Raw genomic sequence first — 22,221 nt, forward strand, 5'->3', positions numbered from 1 at the left:
TCCAGGGATCTTTTACCTTTTACCTTAATGTGGACCAATGGTCTGACTCAGTACAGTGGTACCTTGGGTTACAGGTGCTTCAGGTTACATACGCTTCAGATTACAGACTCCACTGACCCAGAAATAGTACCTCAGGTTAGGAACTTTGCTTCAGGATGAGAACAGAAATCGTGCGGCGGCAGCGGGAGGCTCCATTAGCTAAAGTGGTACCTCAGGTTAAGAACGGGCCTCCAGAACGAATTAAGTTCTTAACCCGAGGTACCACTGTATAAGGCAGTCTTTTTATGAACCTAAGTTTGGAAACCACAGACTTGGAGGAAGGGTGGAATAAATATACATATATCAGAGATGGGGAGCCTGTGGTCCACCCTCTCTGACCAGCAGCCCGGCTGGGTGGGGCTGAAGGGAGCTGAAGTCCAGCCAAACCTGGAGGCCCCTTCGACCCACCTCGGCCTGCCTCACAGGAAGGGCGGGAAAGCAGCCCGTCCCTGCCGAACTCTTGGCGACAAGGCTGCGCTCGCCCAGCATTCGCTCCCACGCGCCGCGCTCCCTCCGCCTCCTCCGCCCCGCTCTTCTTCTCCAGGGCGGGGCGGAGGGCAGGGCAGCCCCAGACGCGTCTCCCCGGGGCTGCGGTCACGCTCTCGGCTCGGCGGGGCGGTTTCGCGCAGGTGGGAGGCGCTGCCGAGTCCGCGGCTTAATCCGAGGCGGGCGGGGAGGAGGGAAACCTCCCGTTGAACTTGCCGGCTGACAGTCGGGGGCTGAGCCATGGGGAAGCTGCTGGCGCTCGCCATCGTCGGGGTCCTGGGCGCCTTGATCGGAGAGAGGCTGGTGGGATTTCGGTAAGTTAGCGCCGCGCGCGGCTTGTTTACTGGCGAAGTAATCCCCGGGTGGGGGACTCGCTCCGGGAGTTCATCGCGTTCAGATGGAGGTTCACTCCACATAGGATCGGGCTGACCCTCTTGCGGGGCTGGAGGGAGGGAGCGAGGCGCAGGCAGGCGCAGGCAGGCGTTAGATGCGACTGTGCGCTTTAGGTTGGGGACCTGCCGTTCGGTTCGGTTCCCTTTCGTCCCCTCGCTCGCTCACGGTGCCATCCTGCGCTTTCAGTGGCGCCCTCTACCCCCCAGGGAAAACATGGGCAGCAGCCGCAGCAGGATCGCAGCCGAAAGCTGGTCCCTGGCTGTCAGAGCCCTGCTGAACTCCGCGGGGCTCTCTTCGGAGTTAGGAGCCATAGGATCGCGCTGCAAGTGGCTGGGACTCTGCAGCCTCCTCTGCTGCGCGTTCAGAAGGAAACGCAGCAGCAAAAGCGTAAATTTTGGGACCGTCTGATCCGGGCGATTAAAAAAAACATCGGTTCCTAAGACGTGTGGTTCAAAACTGAGGGAGCTCGTTGCTTTCTTGGCTTCTCTCCCTCTTGTTTTAAAGAGAAGAGTTCAGGACTAACTGCCTTGTTGGGCCCTGGGAAAGTTTCCTCCTCTAAATTAGGTTAGAACGTGGTGGGGGTTCGGCTGGAAGCCTCGACCCTTTGTTTAGCCCTAGCGCCTAGATTCTCTGGGCAAGATATATAATGTCGTCTCAATGTCTTCTGCCCCTCCTAAAATAGCGGGTCGGCTGCTGCTTGCTTGCATCTCATCCCTGCTGTGGGCAGAACAAGGCACTGAGGCTCTCTTTGTTTCCCAAATAATGGAAGGGGGATGGGAAAGGGGTTGCTTAACTCATTATCTGCCAGTTTTCCCAATTTTAACAGGTTCTTCTTCTCACTTCCTCCCCTTGGGCTCCAGAATTTGAAAGTAAGCCCAGCTGGTAGGGAAATTGCCTCTTCCTATCTGCTGGAGAGAATTGACAGCAATCCACCTAAAATTCAGTTTGGGGAAAGGATTAAGCACTCCCCCCCAACACCCCTTGCAACACACAAGAAGCTACTCTACATTCATGAGGTTTGGGAAAGTGTCTTTGCTGCAACAATGTCAAGTTCTGCACTGACTAAGCTTTGCTGCTACTCTTGGCAAAATTCCTTACACAGTTGAGGTAGAGAAAACTAAACCTATTTGTGGCCCCCAATGAGCCAAAGCTGTTGCAAATGTACTTGTTTGCATCCTCTGCTCAACACGTGTATGAGCGCAACAAATCTTGAGTTTATATATGCATACTTAATTTTATTTGTATGATGCCTTTCCGCAGTTTAAACCATGCTGAAGGTGCCTTACAGCATGAAAAATACATAACTATAACATAACAGAGGTAGTCATAAACAATAAATAAAAGATTTAAAAATGCACAACTATTTCCACATAAATCCCAAGATCTAAAATAAAGACATGGATAAAACCAGCAACAACCCCCCAAACGGCAACCCCAACCCAAGAGTTTGTTCAGCTTTTGCAGCTGGAATCAGTCCGGCCAGCTGGAAATTGGCCAGCAAGGTAGGGAACAGGTCTTCAGGACTCACAGCCAAGATGGAGTGTGCTTTAAGAGAGTGCTTTAAATGGATGAGAAAACACACACACACACACACACACACACACACACACACACACTGTAAGTCTTGAGATGGCACCAAGCATTAAAAAGTGTTCTTATACAATTTTACAGGCATGGTCAATCATGGGAACTGTAGTTTGTTGTTGGGAATTGCTCTGTGCAGTCAGCACCCTTAGCAAACTACTGTTCCCAGTATTATTTGGGAAGAGTGCTTTAAATGTATGGTGTGGATATGACTGCCTCATTTGTACATAAAGCTGGGGTGAGGTAATAGGAGGGAAGTCTGGTTTTTAAGAGCAAAGGGGGAATACTGAAGGAAATGGCAGGCCTTCCTTTTTCCTGTGGGTTACTTTCTCATGCAGTTTTCCTTTAACTGGATTCCTGTGCTGGAAGTGGGAGTGCCTGGGCAAAAAATCAGTAGTTTCATATTTCATATTACTTTGCAGGGCTGAGTTGCAGTTAGTTATGTACTTTGTCTTGTGTTTGGAGTAATAAGACTCTCTGTTCTGGCTGAAGGACAAAGGTTGTTAAATGCCAATATTCTGAATGGTGCATAAATGTAATATAAACTAATTATGAAGCCAGCATCTATTTTGGTTTATGAGTAAGCACTCTGCTAATTGGACAGTTAATTGGAAGGAAGAGGTTTGCGGTCCTCAGGGCTTGGTGCGGGGGGGGGGGGGAGAAAAGGGATATCCATTTATTTGTTTTTAGTTTTTGTCGCTGTTTCTTGATCTGCAGGCGCTTTGCTCTGTGATACCCCTGGTGATCTGGCATGAATGCTCTTTGGTTCGCAAACCAACCTCTCAGTGTTAATGCACTCTTGTCAACAGCCAATGACAACCTTCATTTCCAGTTTGACCAGGGAGCATAATTTGCAATAATGCTTGCCATAGTTCTCTGCAGAGAATTACTTGTTAAGACCTCTTGGTTGCAAATGTGTGGAATAAGGCAGCAAAACACCCCCAAACTTAAAACGCTTGCCTTAAAAAGGGTCCTATTCCTTTTAGTTCATTCATTACACTTGCATGTATGTTTGGGTTGCTAACTAGCTATCTCGCAGGATTACACGTGGTGGAAAATTATGAGAGGGCATAATAAACAAACATAGCCAGGGAAAACTGCAGTTAAGGAGATAACAGTGGCATCATATTTTACTTTTGTAAACATGGACAGCAACAAGCAGTTTTCTTTTTCACACGACCAGCTACCTGCCCCCCCCCTGCCTTCAGATAACAGTTTTATATGCTACACAATTTGGGTTTGAATGAGGAATATGAAGCTTCTCATTGCTCAGCAGTGGTGGGTAAGTGTACTGTTGTCACAGCTGGAAGCAGCATAATTCAAATAGCTGCACATCAGTGATACTGAGGCCCCGTTATTCTGTTGCAAACTGCAGAGGGATCACATAGGCTTCCCACTCCAGCGGGAAGATATTAAGCCAAGACTGCATATTTGTGTTACTGATGAGAGCACTTATGCAAGAAGTAACTCCCGGTGCGTGTTCAGAGGAAACAAAACCAGTTGTGCAAAATCCTTCCTAGCGAGGATGAACCGTATCAAAACACAATAAATATAATGGGGTGTTCATGGGGAGTTGAAAAGCGTTGCTGCAATACAAAAGATTTTTTAAATGGTTAGGATTCAAACATTCCTTACTAGGGTGAAGAACAAAGAGATGGCATCCAGGCTTACTTCCAAGTAAATGTACATTCAATCTCTAGTTAAAATGCCATGGAAATGTACTGTATACTCATTTCAGATTATTTACACTGTGACAAGAGGGCTTTGCAGTGCAAGCCTGCTATGTTGCAATCTTGCTAACACAGCAGTAAAGTGGAGGTAGATATTGAAGTTGTAAAAAAAAAAAAAGAATTGGGGCGAGGCAAAGGGATAGCAACTGTTATCTAGAGACTGCTGTGCAATAGAGCATGGGCAGCCATGGTTTTGTCTGTTGTATTCTATTAACATGGTCCTTCCAGCAGATAGCAATGTTAAGAATCCCTGGAAGTATTTTCTGTGAAATATTTATTGAGACATCATCAGGGACTCCTATGTGAGGGAGCATAGCTCTCCTCAGCTAATCTGCATGGAAGCAGGTCATGTCACTTGGTGGGTGAGAGAGAGAGAGATTGTGGGGAGGACCTGCCCGCTTCTATTCTGACCCCTTGGGGAGCTGGCAGTCGGTAACTGCAGACCTCAGGCCAGAAATGGCTAGCCACCGCTGATTTAAACCATATCTGACAGCTGTCCATCCATTTCCTTCTTGAAACTTCTAGGGGGGAAATTCCACAGAGTCCTCCATTGCCTAATTCAGTGTTTTTCAACCTTTTTTGGGCAAAGGCACACTTGTTTCATGAAAAAAATCACGAGGCACACCACCATTAGAAAATGTTAAAAAAATTAACTCTGTACCTATATTGACTATATATAAAGTAATTCTCTTGAATAGGAATCAAATAAACACAAAGAAGCATGGATCCCCACCCAGGATGGAGGGAAAATAGGGTGGACACAGTCCAGCGCCTGCCTAGTGGGCGAAAAATTGACTTTTTAAAAAAAAGATCTTTCGAATTTTTCAATTTTTCCCATGGCACACCAGGCAACATCTCACGGCACACTAGTGTGCCGCGGAACAGTGGTTGAAAAACACTGGCCTAATTGAACTGAACCAGGAGGTCCCCCCCCCCCAGACAGCCATTGTAAGAGCACAGTTGACTGGGAAGATCTCTTGTGCAAGCCCCACTGAAATGAAAGCAAGCTGTGTAGGACTACCCTTGTGTAGCTTCCATTCATTGCAGTGAGGTAGGAGATCTTCCCTCTTGGGTTGTACCCTAAGCAGTCATTGTTGTAACCTATCCCACCGTATTTTGCCTGTCCTTTAGGTGATCTGATAATGCCTTGTCCAGTCTGCCCTTGGGCAATCTCTTTAAATATTTGAGAAGTTTTCCCGTTAAACCATTGATTGTCCAAAACAAACATTTCCCAAGTCTTTCAATGCAGTATGTTCCAACTGCTTGAGCCACAAAGCTCACTAGGATGAGCCACCTCAATCTAACGTGTCTCACAGGGTTGATGTCTCTTCATTTAAAGCACATTTGGAGCACATTATTTCCTTCAAAGAATTCTGGGCATTGTAGTTTGTTAAGGGTACCTGGTACCGGTAATTCTAACTTTGTGATGGGTAAACTACAGTGCCCAAAATTATCTGAAGAAAAGAATGAGCTTCCAATGTGCTTTAGCGTTCTACTGTGTCCACAGGGTTACACTGAAACAATCATGGGTTGGATTGTCACCATTTGCATTGCTCATACCTGAATTATCTCTGCTGGTTGCTACCACTCAAACTGTGTAATAAATTAAATTAAAAAATTATTTGTCCAGAGGCACCTTAGAGACCAACTAAGTTTGTTCTGGGTAGAAAGCTTATACTCAGAACAAACTAAGTTGGTCTCTAAGGTGCTACTGGACAAATAATTTTTTAATTTATTTCGACTGTGTCAGACCAACACGGCTACCTACCTGAATCTAAAATTGTGGAGACCAAAAGCTGCAGTTGGACCTAGGCAATGAATGCAGCCCAAAGTGCCAACGCTCTTTCTTGTGCATTGGCATAAAAATGCCAATTAACTGTGGCTTTCCATTTCCCAAGAGATCTTCAATGAGATTTTGTACACAACATGCATTTAAAGCACATTTTCCCCTGCCCCAAAGTATCCTGGGAACTGTAGTTTGGCAAGGGTGCTGGGAAGTGCAGCTTTGTGAGGGATAAACTACAGTTCCCAGGAATCTTCAGGGGGGTGGTGTGTGCTTTTAATATGCTTTAAATGTATGGTGTGCACCTGCGGCAGTCTGTGAACTATATGAACTGACTAACCTGAATGTGATTCACCACCCAAGCGGAAATTTGTTCTGCAATAGAAGGAAAGTCATATAATCACTGCCATTGCTGGCTATCTTTTAATTATGTTAATTCGAAGAGAGTAAAATTTCAGTGTGCATCAGCTTGCCCTATTTAGCTTTCTCGTTTTGCTTTTGTTTGTTTAGTAGACAAAGCTATTTTTGTGTGTGGAAACTTTCACAATTTGCAGTTGGCACCCATTCATTGCTACAAATGAACTTATGAAGCTGAAAATATTCTGGGCGGGGAGTGGGGAGGTATGGAAAACACTCTGCCCTACATGACTGCTACCAAGTGAGATGGTCCTTTAGTTTAAAGCAGGCTTCCACAACCTCAGCCCTCCAGATGTTTTTGGCCTACAACTCCCAGGATCCCTTGCTAGCAGGCCCAGTGGTCAGGGATGATGGGAATTGTAGTCTCAAAACATCTGGAGGGCCGAGGTTGAGGAAGTCTGGTTGAAAGCCTTTTCAAAGGTCCTTTAATACATGCATTGGATGGCACAACATGCAATAAAGCTAAGCAGGGTGTGGCTGATTACTCCTACCTTTCCCAAGTTTTCCTAGCTTCCAAATCATGTTTCCAATGGCACTATTAAGTCAATACTGATGGTGTTGCCTGTTCAGCAGTGGGCGTTGGGGAACACTGTGACACCATAAGAACAGGGGTGTTTCCTTTGCTACTGCTGCTGGGAGCTGAGCTTAGCACCTTATCTTGCAATCTTCTGCTCACCATGCTACAAACCTTCGGGAAAGATAAAGGCAGACACGGGGGTGTGGTGTACTGACATGTCCTAAAATGATTCCCCCCTGCAACGGTTCCTCGTTGGCTTCAAAAAGGCAGTTCTAGCCTCTGCAACAGAAAACATCTGGGTCTCCTTAAAACAATGGCAACTCATAAAGTCATGAAATCGAGGGGCATGAGAGTTCTTGGTTTTGGAAGTGCTGGATGAAAAAGACACTCAGGGGCTTAGAACTGTTTTTTGGTGTTTGTTGGTTTTTTTGGGTAAGACAGTCCCTGCCCTCAGGCCCATAGTCTTAAAAAGACTTGACACATGGAAGAAAGAAGGAATGGGAGGGAGAAGGGAGGGGTAAAACAAGCTCCGAAACAAATTATTAAAGTTAAAGCCAGTGTCAGTTGCAGTTCTGACTGTCCTGCCCTCATTAAAGAGCAGTCCTTTCCCTGAAGCACTCTTCTGTGAGATGCACTGCACACACACACACACACACACACACACACACACACACACACACACACTCACACTCACACTCACACTCACACACATACACCCTGGTGATGGCTTAGTATCTAAGCCAAGGGTAGGCAGCCTAAGGCCCGGGGGCCAGATGCAGCCCTATCGCCTTCTCAGTCTGGCCCGCAGATGTTCCGGGAATCAGCGTCTTTTTACATGAGTAGAATGTATCCTTTTATTTAAAATGCATCTCTGGATTATTTGTGGGGCCTGCTGGTGTTTTTACATGAGTATAATGTGTCCTTTTATTTTACATGCATCTCTGGGTTATTTGTGGGGCATAGGAATTTGTTCATTCCCCCCTCCCCAATATAGTCCGGCCCACCACATGGTCCGAGGGACGCTGGACCAGCCCACAGCTGAAAAAGGTTGCTGACCCCTGATCTAAGCCTTCAGTCCTCTACCCACTTAGCCGAGAACAAACCTTGTTGAACTCAATGGGACATAATTTTGAGTAGACATGTACAGGACTGCTCTGCAAGACTCAAGGCATTTCCGGATTAATCATGCCATTTATATCCAGTTTATACTGACTGGGCCGGTGGGAGGGAAGCTCACTGGAAGTAGGGAGCATTCCATTCCAGCCAAAGGAGGTATAAGTGTCATCTGAATGGAGGTAGAATTTGGTAGTGAACCCATCAGAAAGGCTATAGGGAGAAATGCATGCACCAAAGCCCTTTGGGGAGAGGGGCACAATGCCTTTAAATGTGAATAGTTGACCAGTCTGAGCCCAAGGTACCAGTGGCGTAGCGTGGGTTGTCAGCACCCGGGGCAAGGCAAGTAATTTGCGCCCCCTAACCCGTGGATTTGCGCCCCCAACCCGTGGATTTGCGCCCCCTAACCCTAACCCCCAGATGTTGCGCCCGGTGCGGCCGGCCCCCCCTGCACCCCGCACGCTACGCCACTGCAAGGTACCAGTTCTGGGGAGCAAACGCAAGAGAGGGCTGTTATCTTTGCCCTTTGAGTGGGCTTCCTGGAGGCATCTGATGGGTCACTGTGGCCGGCAGGATGCTGGACTAGATGGGGCAATTTGGTAGGGCTCTGCTTTTGCTCTTCCATATTTCCTATTTTAAGTCTACGTTTATATTTGCTTTCTCCTCCAGACATAGATTGTGTGCCTCGCGAGAATATAAACCGAAGCGGCTTGCAAACTGCCACCTTATAAAAGGAATTGGTAGGTCTCCCGCATGCTTTTATTTGCATTTATTCCCTCCAAATTCTCTTTTCTCCATCCTTTCTATGCCTATTTATATAAGCCCTCTTTCCAGAGGGATTTACATCGTCTCAAATTTTGTACTTGGTTTTGTTTTTAAAGGCGCTTCATTAGTATTATTGTTACGTAAATAGTATTTATATGGAATTGTGCAGAAAAGAACAGAGATTGGGTCTGCAGGCTGGTTGTGAAAACTAAATTAGGTATCTTCAGCCTTCTCAGACTCAGGAGCCACGTTTAATTCCAAGATCCGTTTGGGGACCTGTTTCCTATTTTTTTTACCATATATTTGCATGCGTGATAGTCGTGCTCCTGTTGCAACCCACCTTGGGTCAGACTGCGCCCCACCAGTTGAAGACCAGTGAAGTAAATGACCATGCAGGGACCTTAGCTCAATTAGTGGAGGGCATTCTTTGCATTATTACTATTATTGTTGATTTATTAACTGCCTTCTAAAACACTGTCTCAAGGCTATTTACGATAATTAAAAGCCGTTAAAGGCACAAAGCAAAGGACACATTTAAAACAAGACTTAAAACCCTAATAGATGGGCATTTGTGGTAAAGACCCATTCATTCAGCTGGCATGCCAAGCAGCCCAGGGTTGATACCTGATATTTCCAGTTTAATAGGGAGTGTGAAGCCCTTCTACAGGAGACTCTGAAAAAGCATCCCTGAATGGGAAGCTGGCTGAGGCTGATGGAACTTGTAATCCAGCAACCTTGGCACAAATCAGCCACCACTGGTGTAGACGATACACAGTCTTGACTAGGCCACTTCCTATGATATTTTGTTTTTATTGACTTAGTCGCACACTTGAAATCCAGGGGGAACTAGAACCCTGTAAATGCTTTCCCTTTCTTAAAACCGCCAGAGTACCAATTTGAACCAACACTCTTGAATTGGCCCTCTGTAATCTTCTTGGATCTGCTGGCAACATGCCTTAGACAGGGACAAATTCTGGAGGCTGTCAAGGGCATGATTGACTCAAGAGATGTTGAAATGACAGCTGAAGTTGTTCCTGTCTCACATCAATAATGTAATCAAATGATGAGAGTTGGCATATGCTGAAAGTACAGTGGTGCCCCGCAAGACGAATGCCTCGCAAGACGGAAAACTCGCTAGACGAAAGAGTTTTCCATTTTGGAGGTGCTTCGCAAAACGAATTTCCTATGGGCTAGCTTCACAAGACGACAATGTATTGTGAGTTCCTGCTGGTTTTTTTCCTGCCCCCCCCTTTCTAAGCCGCTAAGCCGCTTATCAGCTGATCCGATCAGCAGATAAGCCGCTAATAGCCGCTAATAGCTGCTAATAGCTGCTAATAGCGCTAATCCGTCAATGGGCTTGCTTTGCAAGACGAAAAACTGCTAGACGAAGAGAATCACAGAACGGATTCTTTTCGTCTTGCGAGGCACCACTGTATACTGTATTGGGGATGGGACTGCTCTCTAAATCATCATTCCCTCAACGCCTTCCAGATGTTTTGGACTACAACTCACGTCACCCCCAACTATTAGCCATGCTGCCTGCGGTGGATAAGAATGGTAGTTCAAAACTCTGGAGGGTGCCATGTTAGGGAAGCCTCCTCTAAGCTGTAGTTCTTGTACAGAGGCTCAAACATTTGGTGCAGTTGTTGCAAGCTTGACCTAAGGCAAGGACTGAGCAATGCATTCTTCCTTAGTTGCTGAGGCCAGCTGCACACTCTGTGCAGCAAACATAGGTTTTGTGTGTACATTGGTCACAGCTGTCAACGTTTCCCTTTTTTTAAGGGAAATTCCCTTATTCCAAATAGGATTCCTCGCAAGAAAAGGGAAAAGTTGACAGCTATGACATTGGTTTTGCCACAGATACACCCCCTTATGCATAAGCCTGAGGACCCTGTCTCTGGAGATTCCTCCACTTCTGAATGCATGTTCCCCCCACTTTCCATGTTTGCTGAGGAAACACCAATCTACATACAGCAGCTGTGTTTCCCACAAAATATTGATTTTTTGGTTATGTTTTTTAACCCATGTTTTCCTCCAAGGAGATCATTATGGCATACACTCATAATAATAATAATAATAATAATAATAATAATTTATTATTTATACCCCGCCCATCTGGCTGGGCCTCCCCAGCCACTCTGGCCGGCTTCCATAAAAACCAAAAATACAGTAAAATATCACACATTAAAAACTTCCCTGAACAGGGCTGCCTTAAGATGTCTTCTGAATGTCAGGTACCGTATTTTTCGCTCTATAACACGCACCCGACCCTAACACGCACGTAGTTTTTAGAGGAGGAAAATCCGTAGGCATGCCACCCGTAGGCATTTCCTCCATAACACGCACAGACATTTCCCCTTACTTTCTAGGAGGAAAAAAGTGAGTGTTATGGTGCAAAAAATACGGTAGTTGTTTATCGCTTTGACATCTGCTGGAAGGGCGTTCCACAGGGCGGGCGCCACTACCGAGAAGGCCCTCTGCCTGGTTCCCTGTAGCTTTGCTTCTCGCAATGAGGGAACCGCCAGAAGGCCCTCAGCGCTGGACCTCAGCGTCCGGGCAGAATGATGGGGGTGGAGACGCTCCTTCAGGTATACTGGACCGAGGCCGTTTAGGGCTTTAAAGGTCAGCACCAACACTCTTCCTTCCCCCTTCCTTTTTTAATCTTTACAACAACCCTGTGTGGTAGTTTGGCCTGACAGTCAGTGACTGGCTGAAGATAACCCAGAGAGTTTAGCCTGGGCCTTCCAAGTCCTGGTTTTGACATTCCAATCATTACAGGTTCTGTTACCAAGGTGAGCTACACCTAGCGTGAGTCCCTTACAAGTTCAAATTCTTATATAACTAGTCATTCTTGGCAGTAAAAGAACACCGAACTATTTATTTTATTTTATCACTGTGGTTTGCTCTGTATGGACTGATATTTAGGTGCTTCACTATTTTTTGTTCTGGCAAAACCACAATAATAATACCTTCTCTATTGAATAATACCAGACTTTCCACACCCCTTATTTCAGAAGGCAGGCTGTTTGCAGGGTGTAGCAGGGCGGAGCGTTTGCCAGGGCCCTGAGATTAGCAGAGGGTCTGCTGCCTGTTCTTTCAACTCTTGACAAGAAAGTCAGCTATTGCCTAAGGGGATTATCAGTGTGTGCCTCATCTAGGTTCTGGGAGCCTACTGAGGTTGCTGAGTCAGCATCGCTGGAGGGTGATATTCTGAGCATGCTGGCATTGTGTGCCAGCGAGAGAGGTTTGAACTTGTGCACGATAAGAGCTGTGACAACTTGTGTGCTCCTAATGCCAATGCAGAGCAAACATGTCAGCAGATAGAGCCAAGCCCCTAGATCTTCACAAGAGCCTTGGCCTACGCAACACGCCCTCCCCCTGGCACATTTCCCAGCTGAAGGTTAGCTAGCCTCTCAGCCATTCCTCTCCATTGCATTTGCTTTTTGTGGATGGGCAAAGATCACCATAGCAACCAGAGCCTTTTGCAGCTTCCAGCCGCAGATAAAAGAGAATTTAGCATTGGCCCAGCTTGTCGCCTCTGAATTCCTGTCTCTCCTTGGTGTGGGGTTCTGAGTAACAGTTCAGTGGGGCTGTTCTCTCATTGCTTCCATGGTGCGTGTTTCTTACACACGTGCAAGGTGCAATGACTCAGAATAATGCAGTCTATGCCCCAGTACTTTAAAAGAAGCAACCTTGTACTCTACTGCATTGTATGGATGTGTCTGAGCAAGATCTTTCTTCTTTTTTTTCTTTGCAGAAACTGGCTCGGAAGATATTGACATACTTCCTAATGGCCTGGCTTTCATTAGTTCTGTAAGTTATCCCAGCAGGCCTGTCTTTCAGGGAAGGCTGGGCTTGAGTTCCCAATGCACTGAAGGAAAACTTGAAAATTTCAGGCCAGATCTATTCGCACACAAACACAACCCTTGTTTTTAACAGAATGCCTTTCACTCTGTACGTAACTGGGCAGAATGCAGGGGTGCTCATTAGAGACTGATGGTTAAAGGGTGCAAGGGTGGGCTTGAAGATTAGGTCACCATTACTAGCCTTCCCCCACCACTCCAGCATGCTAAGAGGCTAAAAGCCACTTAGTAGTGTAAAATAAATAAATAAAACAAAGCTTTCTCCCAAGTGGACTGGTGCAGCAGGTATCTGCATGGTATCTCTACTGACCACACAGTAAGGCACTGAGGGATACTGTAATCCATCTATTGGTGGAATTTAGGGGAAGCCCTAATAAACCTGGACTACATAGCTATTTTGGGATGTGGGTGATGCTGTGGGTTAAACCACAGAGCCTAAGACTTGCTGATACGAAGGTCGGCGGTTCAAATCCCCGTGATGGCCAATGCTAAATCCCATTGCTTGGTCCCTGCTCCTGCACACCTAGCAGTTCGAAAGTACGTCAAAGTGCAAGTAGATAAATAGGTACCACTCCAGCGGGAAGGTAAACTGCATTTTCGTGTGCTGCTCTGGTTTGTCAGAAGCGGCTTAGTCATGCTGGCTACATGACCCAGAAGCTGTACGCCAGCTCCCTCAGCCAAAAAAGCGAGATGAGTGCCGCAACCCCAGAGTCGGTCATGACTGGACCTAATGGTCAGGGGTCTCCTTTACCTTTTACATAGCTATTTTAAAGCAGCAATGGCTAACCTGTGGCCGCCTGGCTGTTGCCGGACAGGAGCTCCCATCAAACCCAGCCAGTGCAGCCCATGGTTAGGGATGATGACAGTTGTGGTTCAGCAACATTTGGAGGACCACAGCTTAGCATTTCAGTGAATATCCAAGGAAAACAGATGAGTTATGAAAACGTCTCTCTGAGATCTTCCTAACCTAACCCTTCATGTGACAAAAGGCCTGCTTTCTTTGTTTGCAAAGGGTTTGAAATACCCCGGAATAGTATCACTTGCCCCTAATAAAAGAGGAGAAATACTTCTGATGGATCTAAAAGAAGACAATCCTCGACCTGTTGAGCTGAGAATCAGCCGGGGGTTTGATCTGGCATCCTTTAACCCTCATGGGATCAGCTTATATATTGATGATGGTAAGTAGATTTGCCCATAAGGAAGGCTGATAAAACTGTATTTATTCTGTTTACTGTTTCACATCTGTAGCCATTCCTTCCTCTTCAAAGGGAGCTCCCTAGATGGGGCAGCTGCTGAGAGCTGCTTCATTTCCCCGTATACGTTCTCCATAAGTTCACTCATACTTCATTGCTTGTTTTGTCAGACTCATTCAGTTTTTGCCTTTCCCTAGATGACACTGTGTACCTCTTCGTCGTAAATCACCCACATCAGAAGTCAACGGTGGAGCTATTTAAATTTGTGGAGGACGACAATTCTCTGGTGCACTTGAAAACGATCAAACACGAGCTTCTGCCAAGGTATATAATATCTAAAACAATTCTGTCTCCTTTGAATTTGAAGAGCCCGTTTTAATTTATGCCAAGCACTCTGCGCAATATGCAGAACAGCTACTTATTACTTGCAAGCTGGACCTGCAATGAAATGTTGCGCCATGCAGGGATTCTGCCCAGGGTTCCATTTTGCTCTTGGTTTTCAGTTGGTCAGCATTCCACGCTCACTGGGCATGTTCAGTCCTGATTAAGGGTTTTACTGCAGAGTTTTGTTTATACTGAAAGGGTTTTACTGCAGAGTTTTGTTTATACTGAAAGGGTTTTACTGCAGAGTTTTGTTTATACTGCAAGCTTCAGGTTCCCCACTGCCTGCCCTCCTGCACCCTGTGTTGGCTGATACCTCCCTCCTGTGTGTGGATGGTACCCTTTTGTCTGAATAAGGTCTGGCACTCAAGGGAACTGAGATCACTCTTGGCATGCATGATGGTATGGTATGCAATTGTGAATGCTCATACGCAGACTTGTGCCTTCCAGATGTTCTGGATTCTGACTCCCATCAGCCCCAGCCAGCAAGGATGATAGGAGTTTTGTTCCAAGAACATCAGGAGAGCAACAAGTTAGGGAAGACAGGTGGAAAACTGAATAAGCCTGCCTGCCTGTAAACCTTGCCATGTCTGGTATACAACTTGCTATGTCTCTACATAGCAGCTTAGGTGACAACCGTATTTTTATTTACTCTTCTCCTTTTTTTGTCCTAGTGTGAATGATATTGTGGCTCTGGGTCCTGACAGTTTCTATGCCACCAATGACCACTATTTCACAGAACTCACCTTGATCTACTTGGAAACATTCCTAGGCCTTACCTGGACAAATGTTGTCTACTACAGTCCGAAAGAAGTTAAAGAAGTGGCGTCAGGATTTTACTCTGCCAATGGCATTAACATTTCACCTGACGGGAAGTAGGTATCTTGCAGGTAGCATGGCTTATATGCCGTAAAGGTATTTTATTTTGTTTTAAAATATTGTTCTCCTTTAGTCAATGCAGTCTTCAAGGAGGCTAACATAAATACAGGAGAGTTCAGATTTAAGCACAGTTTCAAAACCCCCACATACATTACAACAACTAAAGAAAGAACAGTAATGGGTAATGTAAACAGCAGCAAGGGGGTCCTCATTATACCCTGATATTTCTGATAACTTTTATCTTGGCAATAAAGTGAACAAACAGAAAGTACAGCTCATTGTCTCTTGGTTTAAGCTGTAATTCATCTGAGTGTCTACATTGCACGATAGCATTTCACTGTTAATATTTAAATTGACTTATCTGGGTCTATGTTTGTACTAGCTTTGGGTCCCAGCCAGTGGATAGTGACCCTTCTTTACTCACATGAGTTATTTGGAGGGTTTTCCTCCTCTCCCCCCTGGAAACAAATCTTCTCCTGTACCAACTAAGGGAGGAATTCAACACAGAGCTAAGCAAATTTTCCACTGCTTTTCACTGACAGAGCGATCTGCCCTCTCCTGCCCCAGCTGACAAGCTGTCCTCCTGTCACACACACCCCAGAGTCAGTGGGAAATGAGGGGGAGGAGAGCTGAAATCCTTGTGTGGGCTTCTGCTGGTGGGACCAGTTAGTTGAACCCAGGCCAATGAAGAAGCTAGAGGAAGGCAGGACACCCCTTGATAATCTTTTGCAAGTGTGGGGAACCTTTGGCCTTCTGGATATTGTTGAACTACACCCCCCATCCTTCCCACCAGCATAGATAGGGGTCAGGGATGAGAGTTGTAGCCCAGCATATCTGGAGAGCCAAAGGCTCCCCACCACTGCTGCATGGAAAGTGTTTTCACTTGAGCTCCAAGCAGAAAATCCAAGAAATGCCTATGTGACTCTCATGGAGCATCTTTCACGGAGTTGGGTGGGTGGCAGTCCCTACAGTGGTCCTCTGAAATATACTCAGAGTCCTGTAGTGATTTCATGCTCTTTATTGCACCTTGTAAAACAGTGATTGAATTGCCCCCCCAAACCTCAGGCTCTTATTTACACAATGAGTCCCGTCTGATTGGCTGATTCTGCTTCCCCCTGGAGCCTGATTGGTCCTTTCCTGCAGGCCAATCAGTTGTTGCATTCTAGGATCCTACTTGCCTAATAGGCTGATTAACTTCTTCCTGGAGCCTGATTGGTCTTCTCCTGGAAGCCAATCAGTTGTTGCATTCTAGGATCCTACTTGCCAATTGTTCTAGGATCCAAGGTTAGTACATAACATCCTCCATTTGTCCATAGCGTTTTCCAGAGCTGTTTTTAGAACAGCGTCAAGCAGCAGAGTGTGGGTTGGTTCTTGTTGACATTAAAGTAATGACACTTTCTGCTTCTTTTCCAAACAGATGCTTCTTTTTAAAAAAGAAATCTGATGGGCACACGACTGTTTTTTAGTTGCTAGCCCTGCTTGCTAAACTAATGTGGTGTTTGTTTTCCTGAAATGTAATGACTAAAGTGCTAATGTCATACTTGACATCAACCTTAACGTGAAAATGAAGTGATGGATTAACTTTTAAATGTGCTAAATCAATGTGCGAGCAATGTGTGAATGATAAGGACTCTTCTCCCCACCCCACTCACATACTTCTATTTAGGTCAGAGAAATAAAATAACTATTTCTGAGATAATTGATAGTGGAGCCCCTTCCCCCCCCCAAACCCCCCAAATGTACCAAGTGCACATTCCCCTTTTTGCATGAACTAGACTTGCACCAGAGCAGCCCCTCCTCCTTCCCCCTCTCAGCAAATCAAACGCTGTTGCGTCTGAATGGTTTGTTTGTGCAAACCATAGTTTGGCATGCAGAGTGCATGAGCCTACAATACTGTTCCAATCCAGAATACCGTTGTTTGAGAGCATGCTCTCCCATTGAGATGGGTTAGCAAGGATGAATATAGGGAGAACCGTCTGGTGGTTCTTCAAGATCTTTGGTTTCCTTGCTGTTTTGAGGAATACATAAGTAACATCCCATTTATTTAGTTATCCATTGCATTTATATACCGCCTTTCTGCCAAGACACCCAAAGCGGTTTGCAATCTTAAAGACAGATTATATAGCATGTAAAATTGAATCAGGGAAGGGACCATCCAACTGGAGCAGTCCCCGGTGTTGCCTATGCTTGCCTCCCTCATCCTAGGGGTGAATCTCTAGGATCAGTTACCACAAGGCAAGGGTGGAGAATCTGTGGCCTTCCAGATGTTATTAGACTTCCACCAGCCAACATGGACAATGTTCAGGGATGGTGGAAGCTGGGAGTAGTTCATCAACATCTGGAAGGCCACAGATTCCCCACCCCTGCCATAAGTAAACTTATTTCTATTTTAGGAATTTCCCAGAGGAAGGAAGGAAGGACTACACAAATTAGTATGTCCCCCCACCTAAAAAAAACCTGGCACTGTAAATCACCAGGGCCGTCTGTTTTGAGCTCCTCTTATGAATGCATTCATGAAATATTTCATTGTGTTCCACGCCAAAGTTATTTTCTTACCTGTAGATAAAAGGCATTCATGAAAGACTTTCACCTGTTTAATTTAATTTCAAGGTATGTCTATGTTGCTGACGTGTTCGGTCTAAGCATTCACATCTTCGAAAAGCATGAGAATTTGAGTTTAACTCCTCTGAAGGTAAGCCATGGCCAGTTTAGAAATGAGCCTAATGCAGGTATGCTGAATATCTGAAACAAACCATGGATTTTAGGCTGTTCTCCACACACACCCATTGATAGTATTTTGTGTTTAGAATGTGTGTGCATGCATACTCATCTGTTTGTTATCTTTAGTGAAGCCTTTGCAACCTGAATGCTTCTCAGGTGTTATACTCCTCCCCCTCCCCCTCCCCCCCCTTCTGTTTTAAATTTTGGAGATTTAATTTATGTTTTAAATTTTGCATATTGCGTACCTTATTGTTGTAAGCCACTCCGAGACATGGTGGAAAAGCATGGTGAAAAGCGAGATGTACATTTTAAAATGTATAAATAAAATATTTTTTTAAGTGTGTTGTCAGGCAAACAATGCTAGTTATGGGTAAAAGAATGAATTTTCAACATTGCATATGTCAGCTGCAAGCTTTACTTACACATTGTGTGGTTTCTTCTGTGTGCTTCAGGTATTGCCGGTGGACACTGTAGTTGACAACATATCGGTCGATCCTTCCACTGGAGACCTTTGGCTGGGATGCCATCCCAATGGCATGAAACTCATCTCCCATGATCCAGAAAACCTTCCTGGTTCAGAGGTTAGCAGGAACTATTTTGGCAAGATGTGTGATAAACTGTGTGGAAGCTTTTCAGCCAGCATAAATGAGAGCATGGGTGACGGACCCTTGGCCTTGTAGATGACCATTGGCTGTGTTGGTTTGGAGTTGAAATCCAACATCAGTGGGGGTGGGGTGGGTCATCCCTCTGGAATGAGAGGGTATTCATCCTTAGCAAGAAGATTCTGCCTTAAATTTGACAGGAGGACCTTTTTAGTTCTTTAAACTCATTTTGAACAGTTTTCAGACCAAACTTGTGTTAACGTGGGATTTTTGAAGTGGTGACAGAAGGCAGCCTCATGACTCATTAGCACAGATTTTATAGCGTGTGTCAGACTAGCTGATGTTAATCTTCACCATTTTTCAGGTTCTACGTATCCAGGGCATCCTTTCTGAGAAGCCTGTAGTCACCCAAGTGTATGTCGACGACGGGTCAGTAATCCAGGGGTGCTCAGTTGCAAACGTATACGACAATCAGCTGCTTATTGGCACCGTGTTCCACAGAGCTCTTCGCTGTGAACTGTAGTTTGCTCATCCTGGACTTTGTCACAGTGGAAAAGGTCAGCCTTAATCTGAGCCAAGCTTCCTACCAGATGCAGTTCTCAAATGGCTAACTTTAAAACACTTTGCAATAAAAGTTGACAAGAATGTTCCTGGCCTTCCTCACCCACCACCCACTTCAAGGAGGAGGTAACACAAGAAAAAAATATATTTTTGAAAAGGAAAGCAGCAACATTGGAAGATTATGTTGACTTCTTTTGACAGTGTAATTGAACAGAGAACCTCAAGTAATGCCTGCATCCATAAAGAAATGGATGCTAATTTGCGATTTTCTGGATGACCATTGATGACTTTATTGGTGGGAGTGAGTGATTTGTTGGTGGGTTGGGGGGAATCAAAGATAATCCCTAATGACTAATTGATGCTGCTGGTGGAGGATTTGGCTTTCATCTAAAAGGTTCCCAAGGACATTTGAGACCTCACGCATTCAGAGTTGCTCCTCTTCCTGTATCACCTTTTCCACTGTTAAGGAAATCTTTATACTTAGCAATTATGTCTTTCTGTCATTCCTAGGAAGAGGCACATTTAATGCCTGCTTCAAACGGGTTCTTAAGAGGGATGGATCTGCTCCGTCTATAGATACAGAGCTCTCGCTCTCGCCCTCTCTTTTAAAAAGAGCAATAATTGCACCTATCAGCTGCCCCAAAGGAAGTGGAGATGGGTCCAAATCCATTCCCCACTCCTCTTTCTGAACATCTGATAGGTGCACTGTCTGCATTTTAAAACAAGAATTCCATGTGCCTCCCCAACAGCCGCACCCAGGAGAGGAACCATGTGCAGAGCAGCAATTGTTCCTCATCTGGCAAGGAATATGCAAGTGAAAGTCTGCATTCTGACACACATGACACATAGCTGCATTAGGGTTAGTCTCATTTTCTGAAAAGAGCACCATACCACTGCCCTGCAGTGCTGTGGGATAATGTCCCCAAACCTCTTCTATATATCTGGAGAGAAGAAGCAGGTGAGCTCAGAGATAGGAACACGCTTTGCACCCGAAATGACCCAGGTTTGATTGCTGGCATCTCCAGGTAAGCATGGGAGATTTCCCAGTTCTGAATCGAAGGCGAGCTGCTGCCATTCAGTGTACACACTACTGAGCTAGATGGGCCCAGTGGTCTGACTGTACCTCTGTTCTTGGGTTCTTGCCCAAGCACCACCTTTTCAGCCCCAAATCACAGCTTTCTCTCACATCACAGTTCACAAGTATAGAAAGTGTTTGTCCCACTGGCAGTTTGCTCATCGGATATCATCTGTGTCATCAAACAGCAGCAGCAGAAGCTGGGTAATGTCTTTTGAAGGGTAGAAGTCTGTTGGTTTTCCCTTTCTCCTTTCCTTTTGCAGGTGAGAAGGAGAAGTTCTTTCTTACCTTATTAGCAGTAGCCTGGCAATAACCTGGCAGAGAGCCTAGAACAAACTGTCACCTATGCAATCAACTTTATGCAAGGGGTATAATGCAGGGATATTGCAGTATGTTCTACTCTTATCGCAGAGGCTGATTTTTAACTTAAAAGTTGGCTGCCAAATGAATTGCTCAACTGTATAGATCAAGTCAATTAGGTTTCTTAATAAAGAAAATAAACAACTTTTCAAACGTTTTTGGGTTGTGCTGATCTCAGCCAAATGCATCCTATGAAAACTGCAATTGCAGCAGTCTCTGAAAGACAATCTCGAAGCTACTGGGTTGCCCATCACCCTATGGCAGGGGTCAGGAACCTCAAGCCCATGGACCAGATGTGTCTGTCGTCCAGCCAAGCCTCTTTCACCCCCCAGCCCTTCAGAGCCTGCTGCTTCTCCCTTTGGCAGGCTCCTCAAGTGCCTTTGCCATGTGTGATATGTCCTTGAACTGTGGTCCAGCTGCTTGCTTGCCTGTACGGAGAAGTGGGTTCAGCACATGCAGACACCGCTGGCATTTGAATGGCTGGAACGTCGCCTGCTGTACCGGTAGAATTGCACATTGGTTGCACTGACCCCTTTTTGCCACCTGCTTTTTTGCCACTGCCCCTATCCACTTTCTTGCTTCTGGCCTTTCTCACCATTGGCATATAACCACTGGAAGGTTGCTCATTACGGAACGCTGCCCATGGGCTAAAAAATGCCCTGCTCCACTATCCCTGATAATGTGGCCATATCTACAACAAACCTCCCACCCTACTAGTATGGTTTTTGCATGACGATCAACATATCCTAACTTGTTCTGTTTAAATAGCTTTCTCCCCAGTTTCCAAGTGCATTGCTGGAAGGATAATACATTCTGTAACAGGCTAAAAATGTTGTCTTCCAATTACTGCATCTACTATTCAGGTTGGTAGCCATGTTGGTCTGATGCAATCAAAATAAATAATTTAAAAAAAATTGTCCAGTAGCACCTTAGAGGCCAACTAAGTTTGTTCGGGGTATAAGCTTCAGATACTGATGAAGTGTGCACACACACGAAAGCTTATACCCTGAACAAACTTTGTTCTCTGAGATGCTACTGGACAATTTTTAAAAATATTTATTTATTTATTTTGATTGTATCTACTAGTGAGTTGTCTTCTTTGCTGGCCTTTCTAAAGTCACTGTAGCTATTTTCTACAGCTATCAAGAGTTAAGGTTCACTGCAGAGAGGCATTGTGAGCAACGTTTGGAGATATTAAGACAGTGCCTGAGTTTTGACGGAGTCTTCCCTTGTCATTTGGGCAGCTTTCAACCAAACTGATTAAGTGGTTACATATTCTGAAGTGCAGCTGTAATTGCCTCTTCTTAGTGGTACTGGATTTTGATGGGCTTCAGTCTTTGCTGGGAGATTTGATAATGTGGGGAGGGGGCAAAAGGTCTTCACAACTTCCTTCCCTGCTGTTCCTTTTGTGAGATTTTCCTGCCTCTCCTCAGTCGTTGCTTGCTTGATTTGCTGCTGCTTCGGTGCCATTTTTAAATGAAAACTTTGGAATACCTGTTCCCTATGGTATTCCGGCTGATTGGGGGTCACACAGAGAAATGAGGATGTCATAGCATCATGTACTGGCCAATTAAAGTTGGCCATATAGTATGGAGAGCAAAGAAAGCTGTCAGAGTGCCCTTAGTCAGAATGGAAAGGAAAGGGAAAATGCACCCACATTCTCTAGGCAACTAGTTGATATTATCCATCTTGCCTTATGCTGGTGCTTTTACTGCCCACCAGTGCTGTATCTTCACCCCGATTTAGCTCTAGTTATATG

General features: G+C 45.4%; 1 protein-coding gene and 1 long non-coding RNA gene across 2 annotated transcripts; one reads left to right on the forward strand and one right to left on the reverse strand.

Moving 5' to 3' along the window:
* The first annotated feature begins 665 nt into the window (after nt 1-665).
* Nucleotides 666-20,619, forward strand: LOC309515452 (serum paraoxonase/arylesterase 2-like). Its single transcript, XM_082193243.1, has 9 exons — nt 666-839; nt 8,732-8,802; nt 12,585-12,640; nt 13,703-13,868; nt 14,081-14,207; nt 14,939-15,139; nt 17,754-17,835; nt 18,317-18,445; nt 18,831-20,619. The coding sequence occupies exons 1-9, from the start codon at nt 766-768 to the stop codon at nt 18,987-18,989; spliced, it is 1,065 nt and encodes a 354-aa protein (XP_082049369.1). The 5' UTR covers nt 666-765; the 3' UTR covers nt 18,990-20,619.
* Nucleotides 1,088-5,224, reverse strand: LOC309515453. Its single transcript, XR_014212487.1, has 3 exons — nt 5,136-5,224; nt 2,511-4,786; nt 1,088-2,476 (listed from the first exon to the last, which is right to left on the reverse strand). It is a non-coding gene; the product is annotated as an uncharacterized lncRNA (long non-coding RNA).
* Nucleotides 20,620-22,221: the final 1,602 nt, after the last annotated feature.

This window comes from Podarcis vaucheri, assembly GCF_965113315.1.
Source record: "Podarcis vaucheri genome assembly, chromosome: 12".
Taxonomy (NCBI): Eukaryota; Metazoa; Chordata; class Lepidosauria; order Squamata; family Lacertidae; genus Podarcis; species Podarcis vaucheri.

Excerpts from the sequence above, each read along its gene's own strand:
- LOC309515452 (XM_082193243.1), top strand. The coding sequence starts at position 766 with ATGGGGAAGCTGCTGGCGCTCGCCATCGTCGGGGTCCTGGGCGCCTTG. Across the intron at positions 8,803-12,584 it reads CCACCTTATAAAAGGAATTG|AAACTGGCTCGGAAGATATT; the intron begins GTAGGTCTCCCG and ends TTTTCTTTGCAG. Across the intron at positions 18,446-18,830 it reads AAAACCTTCCTGGTTCAGAG|GTTCTACGTATCCAGGGCAT; the intron begins GTTAGCAGGAAC and ends ACCATTTTTCAG.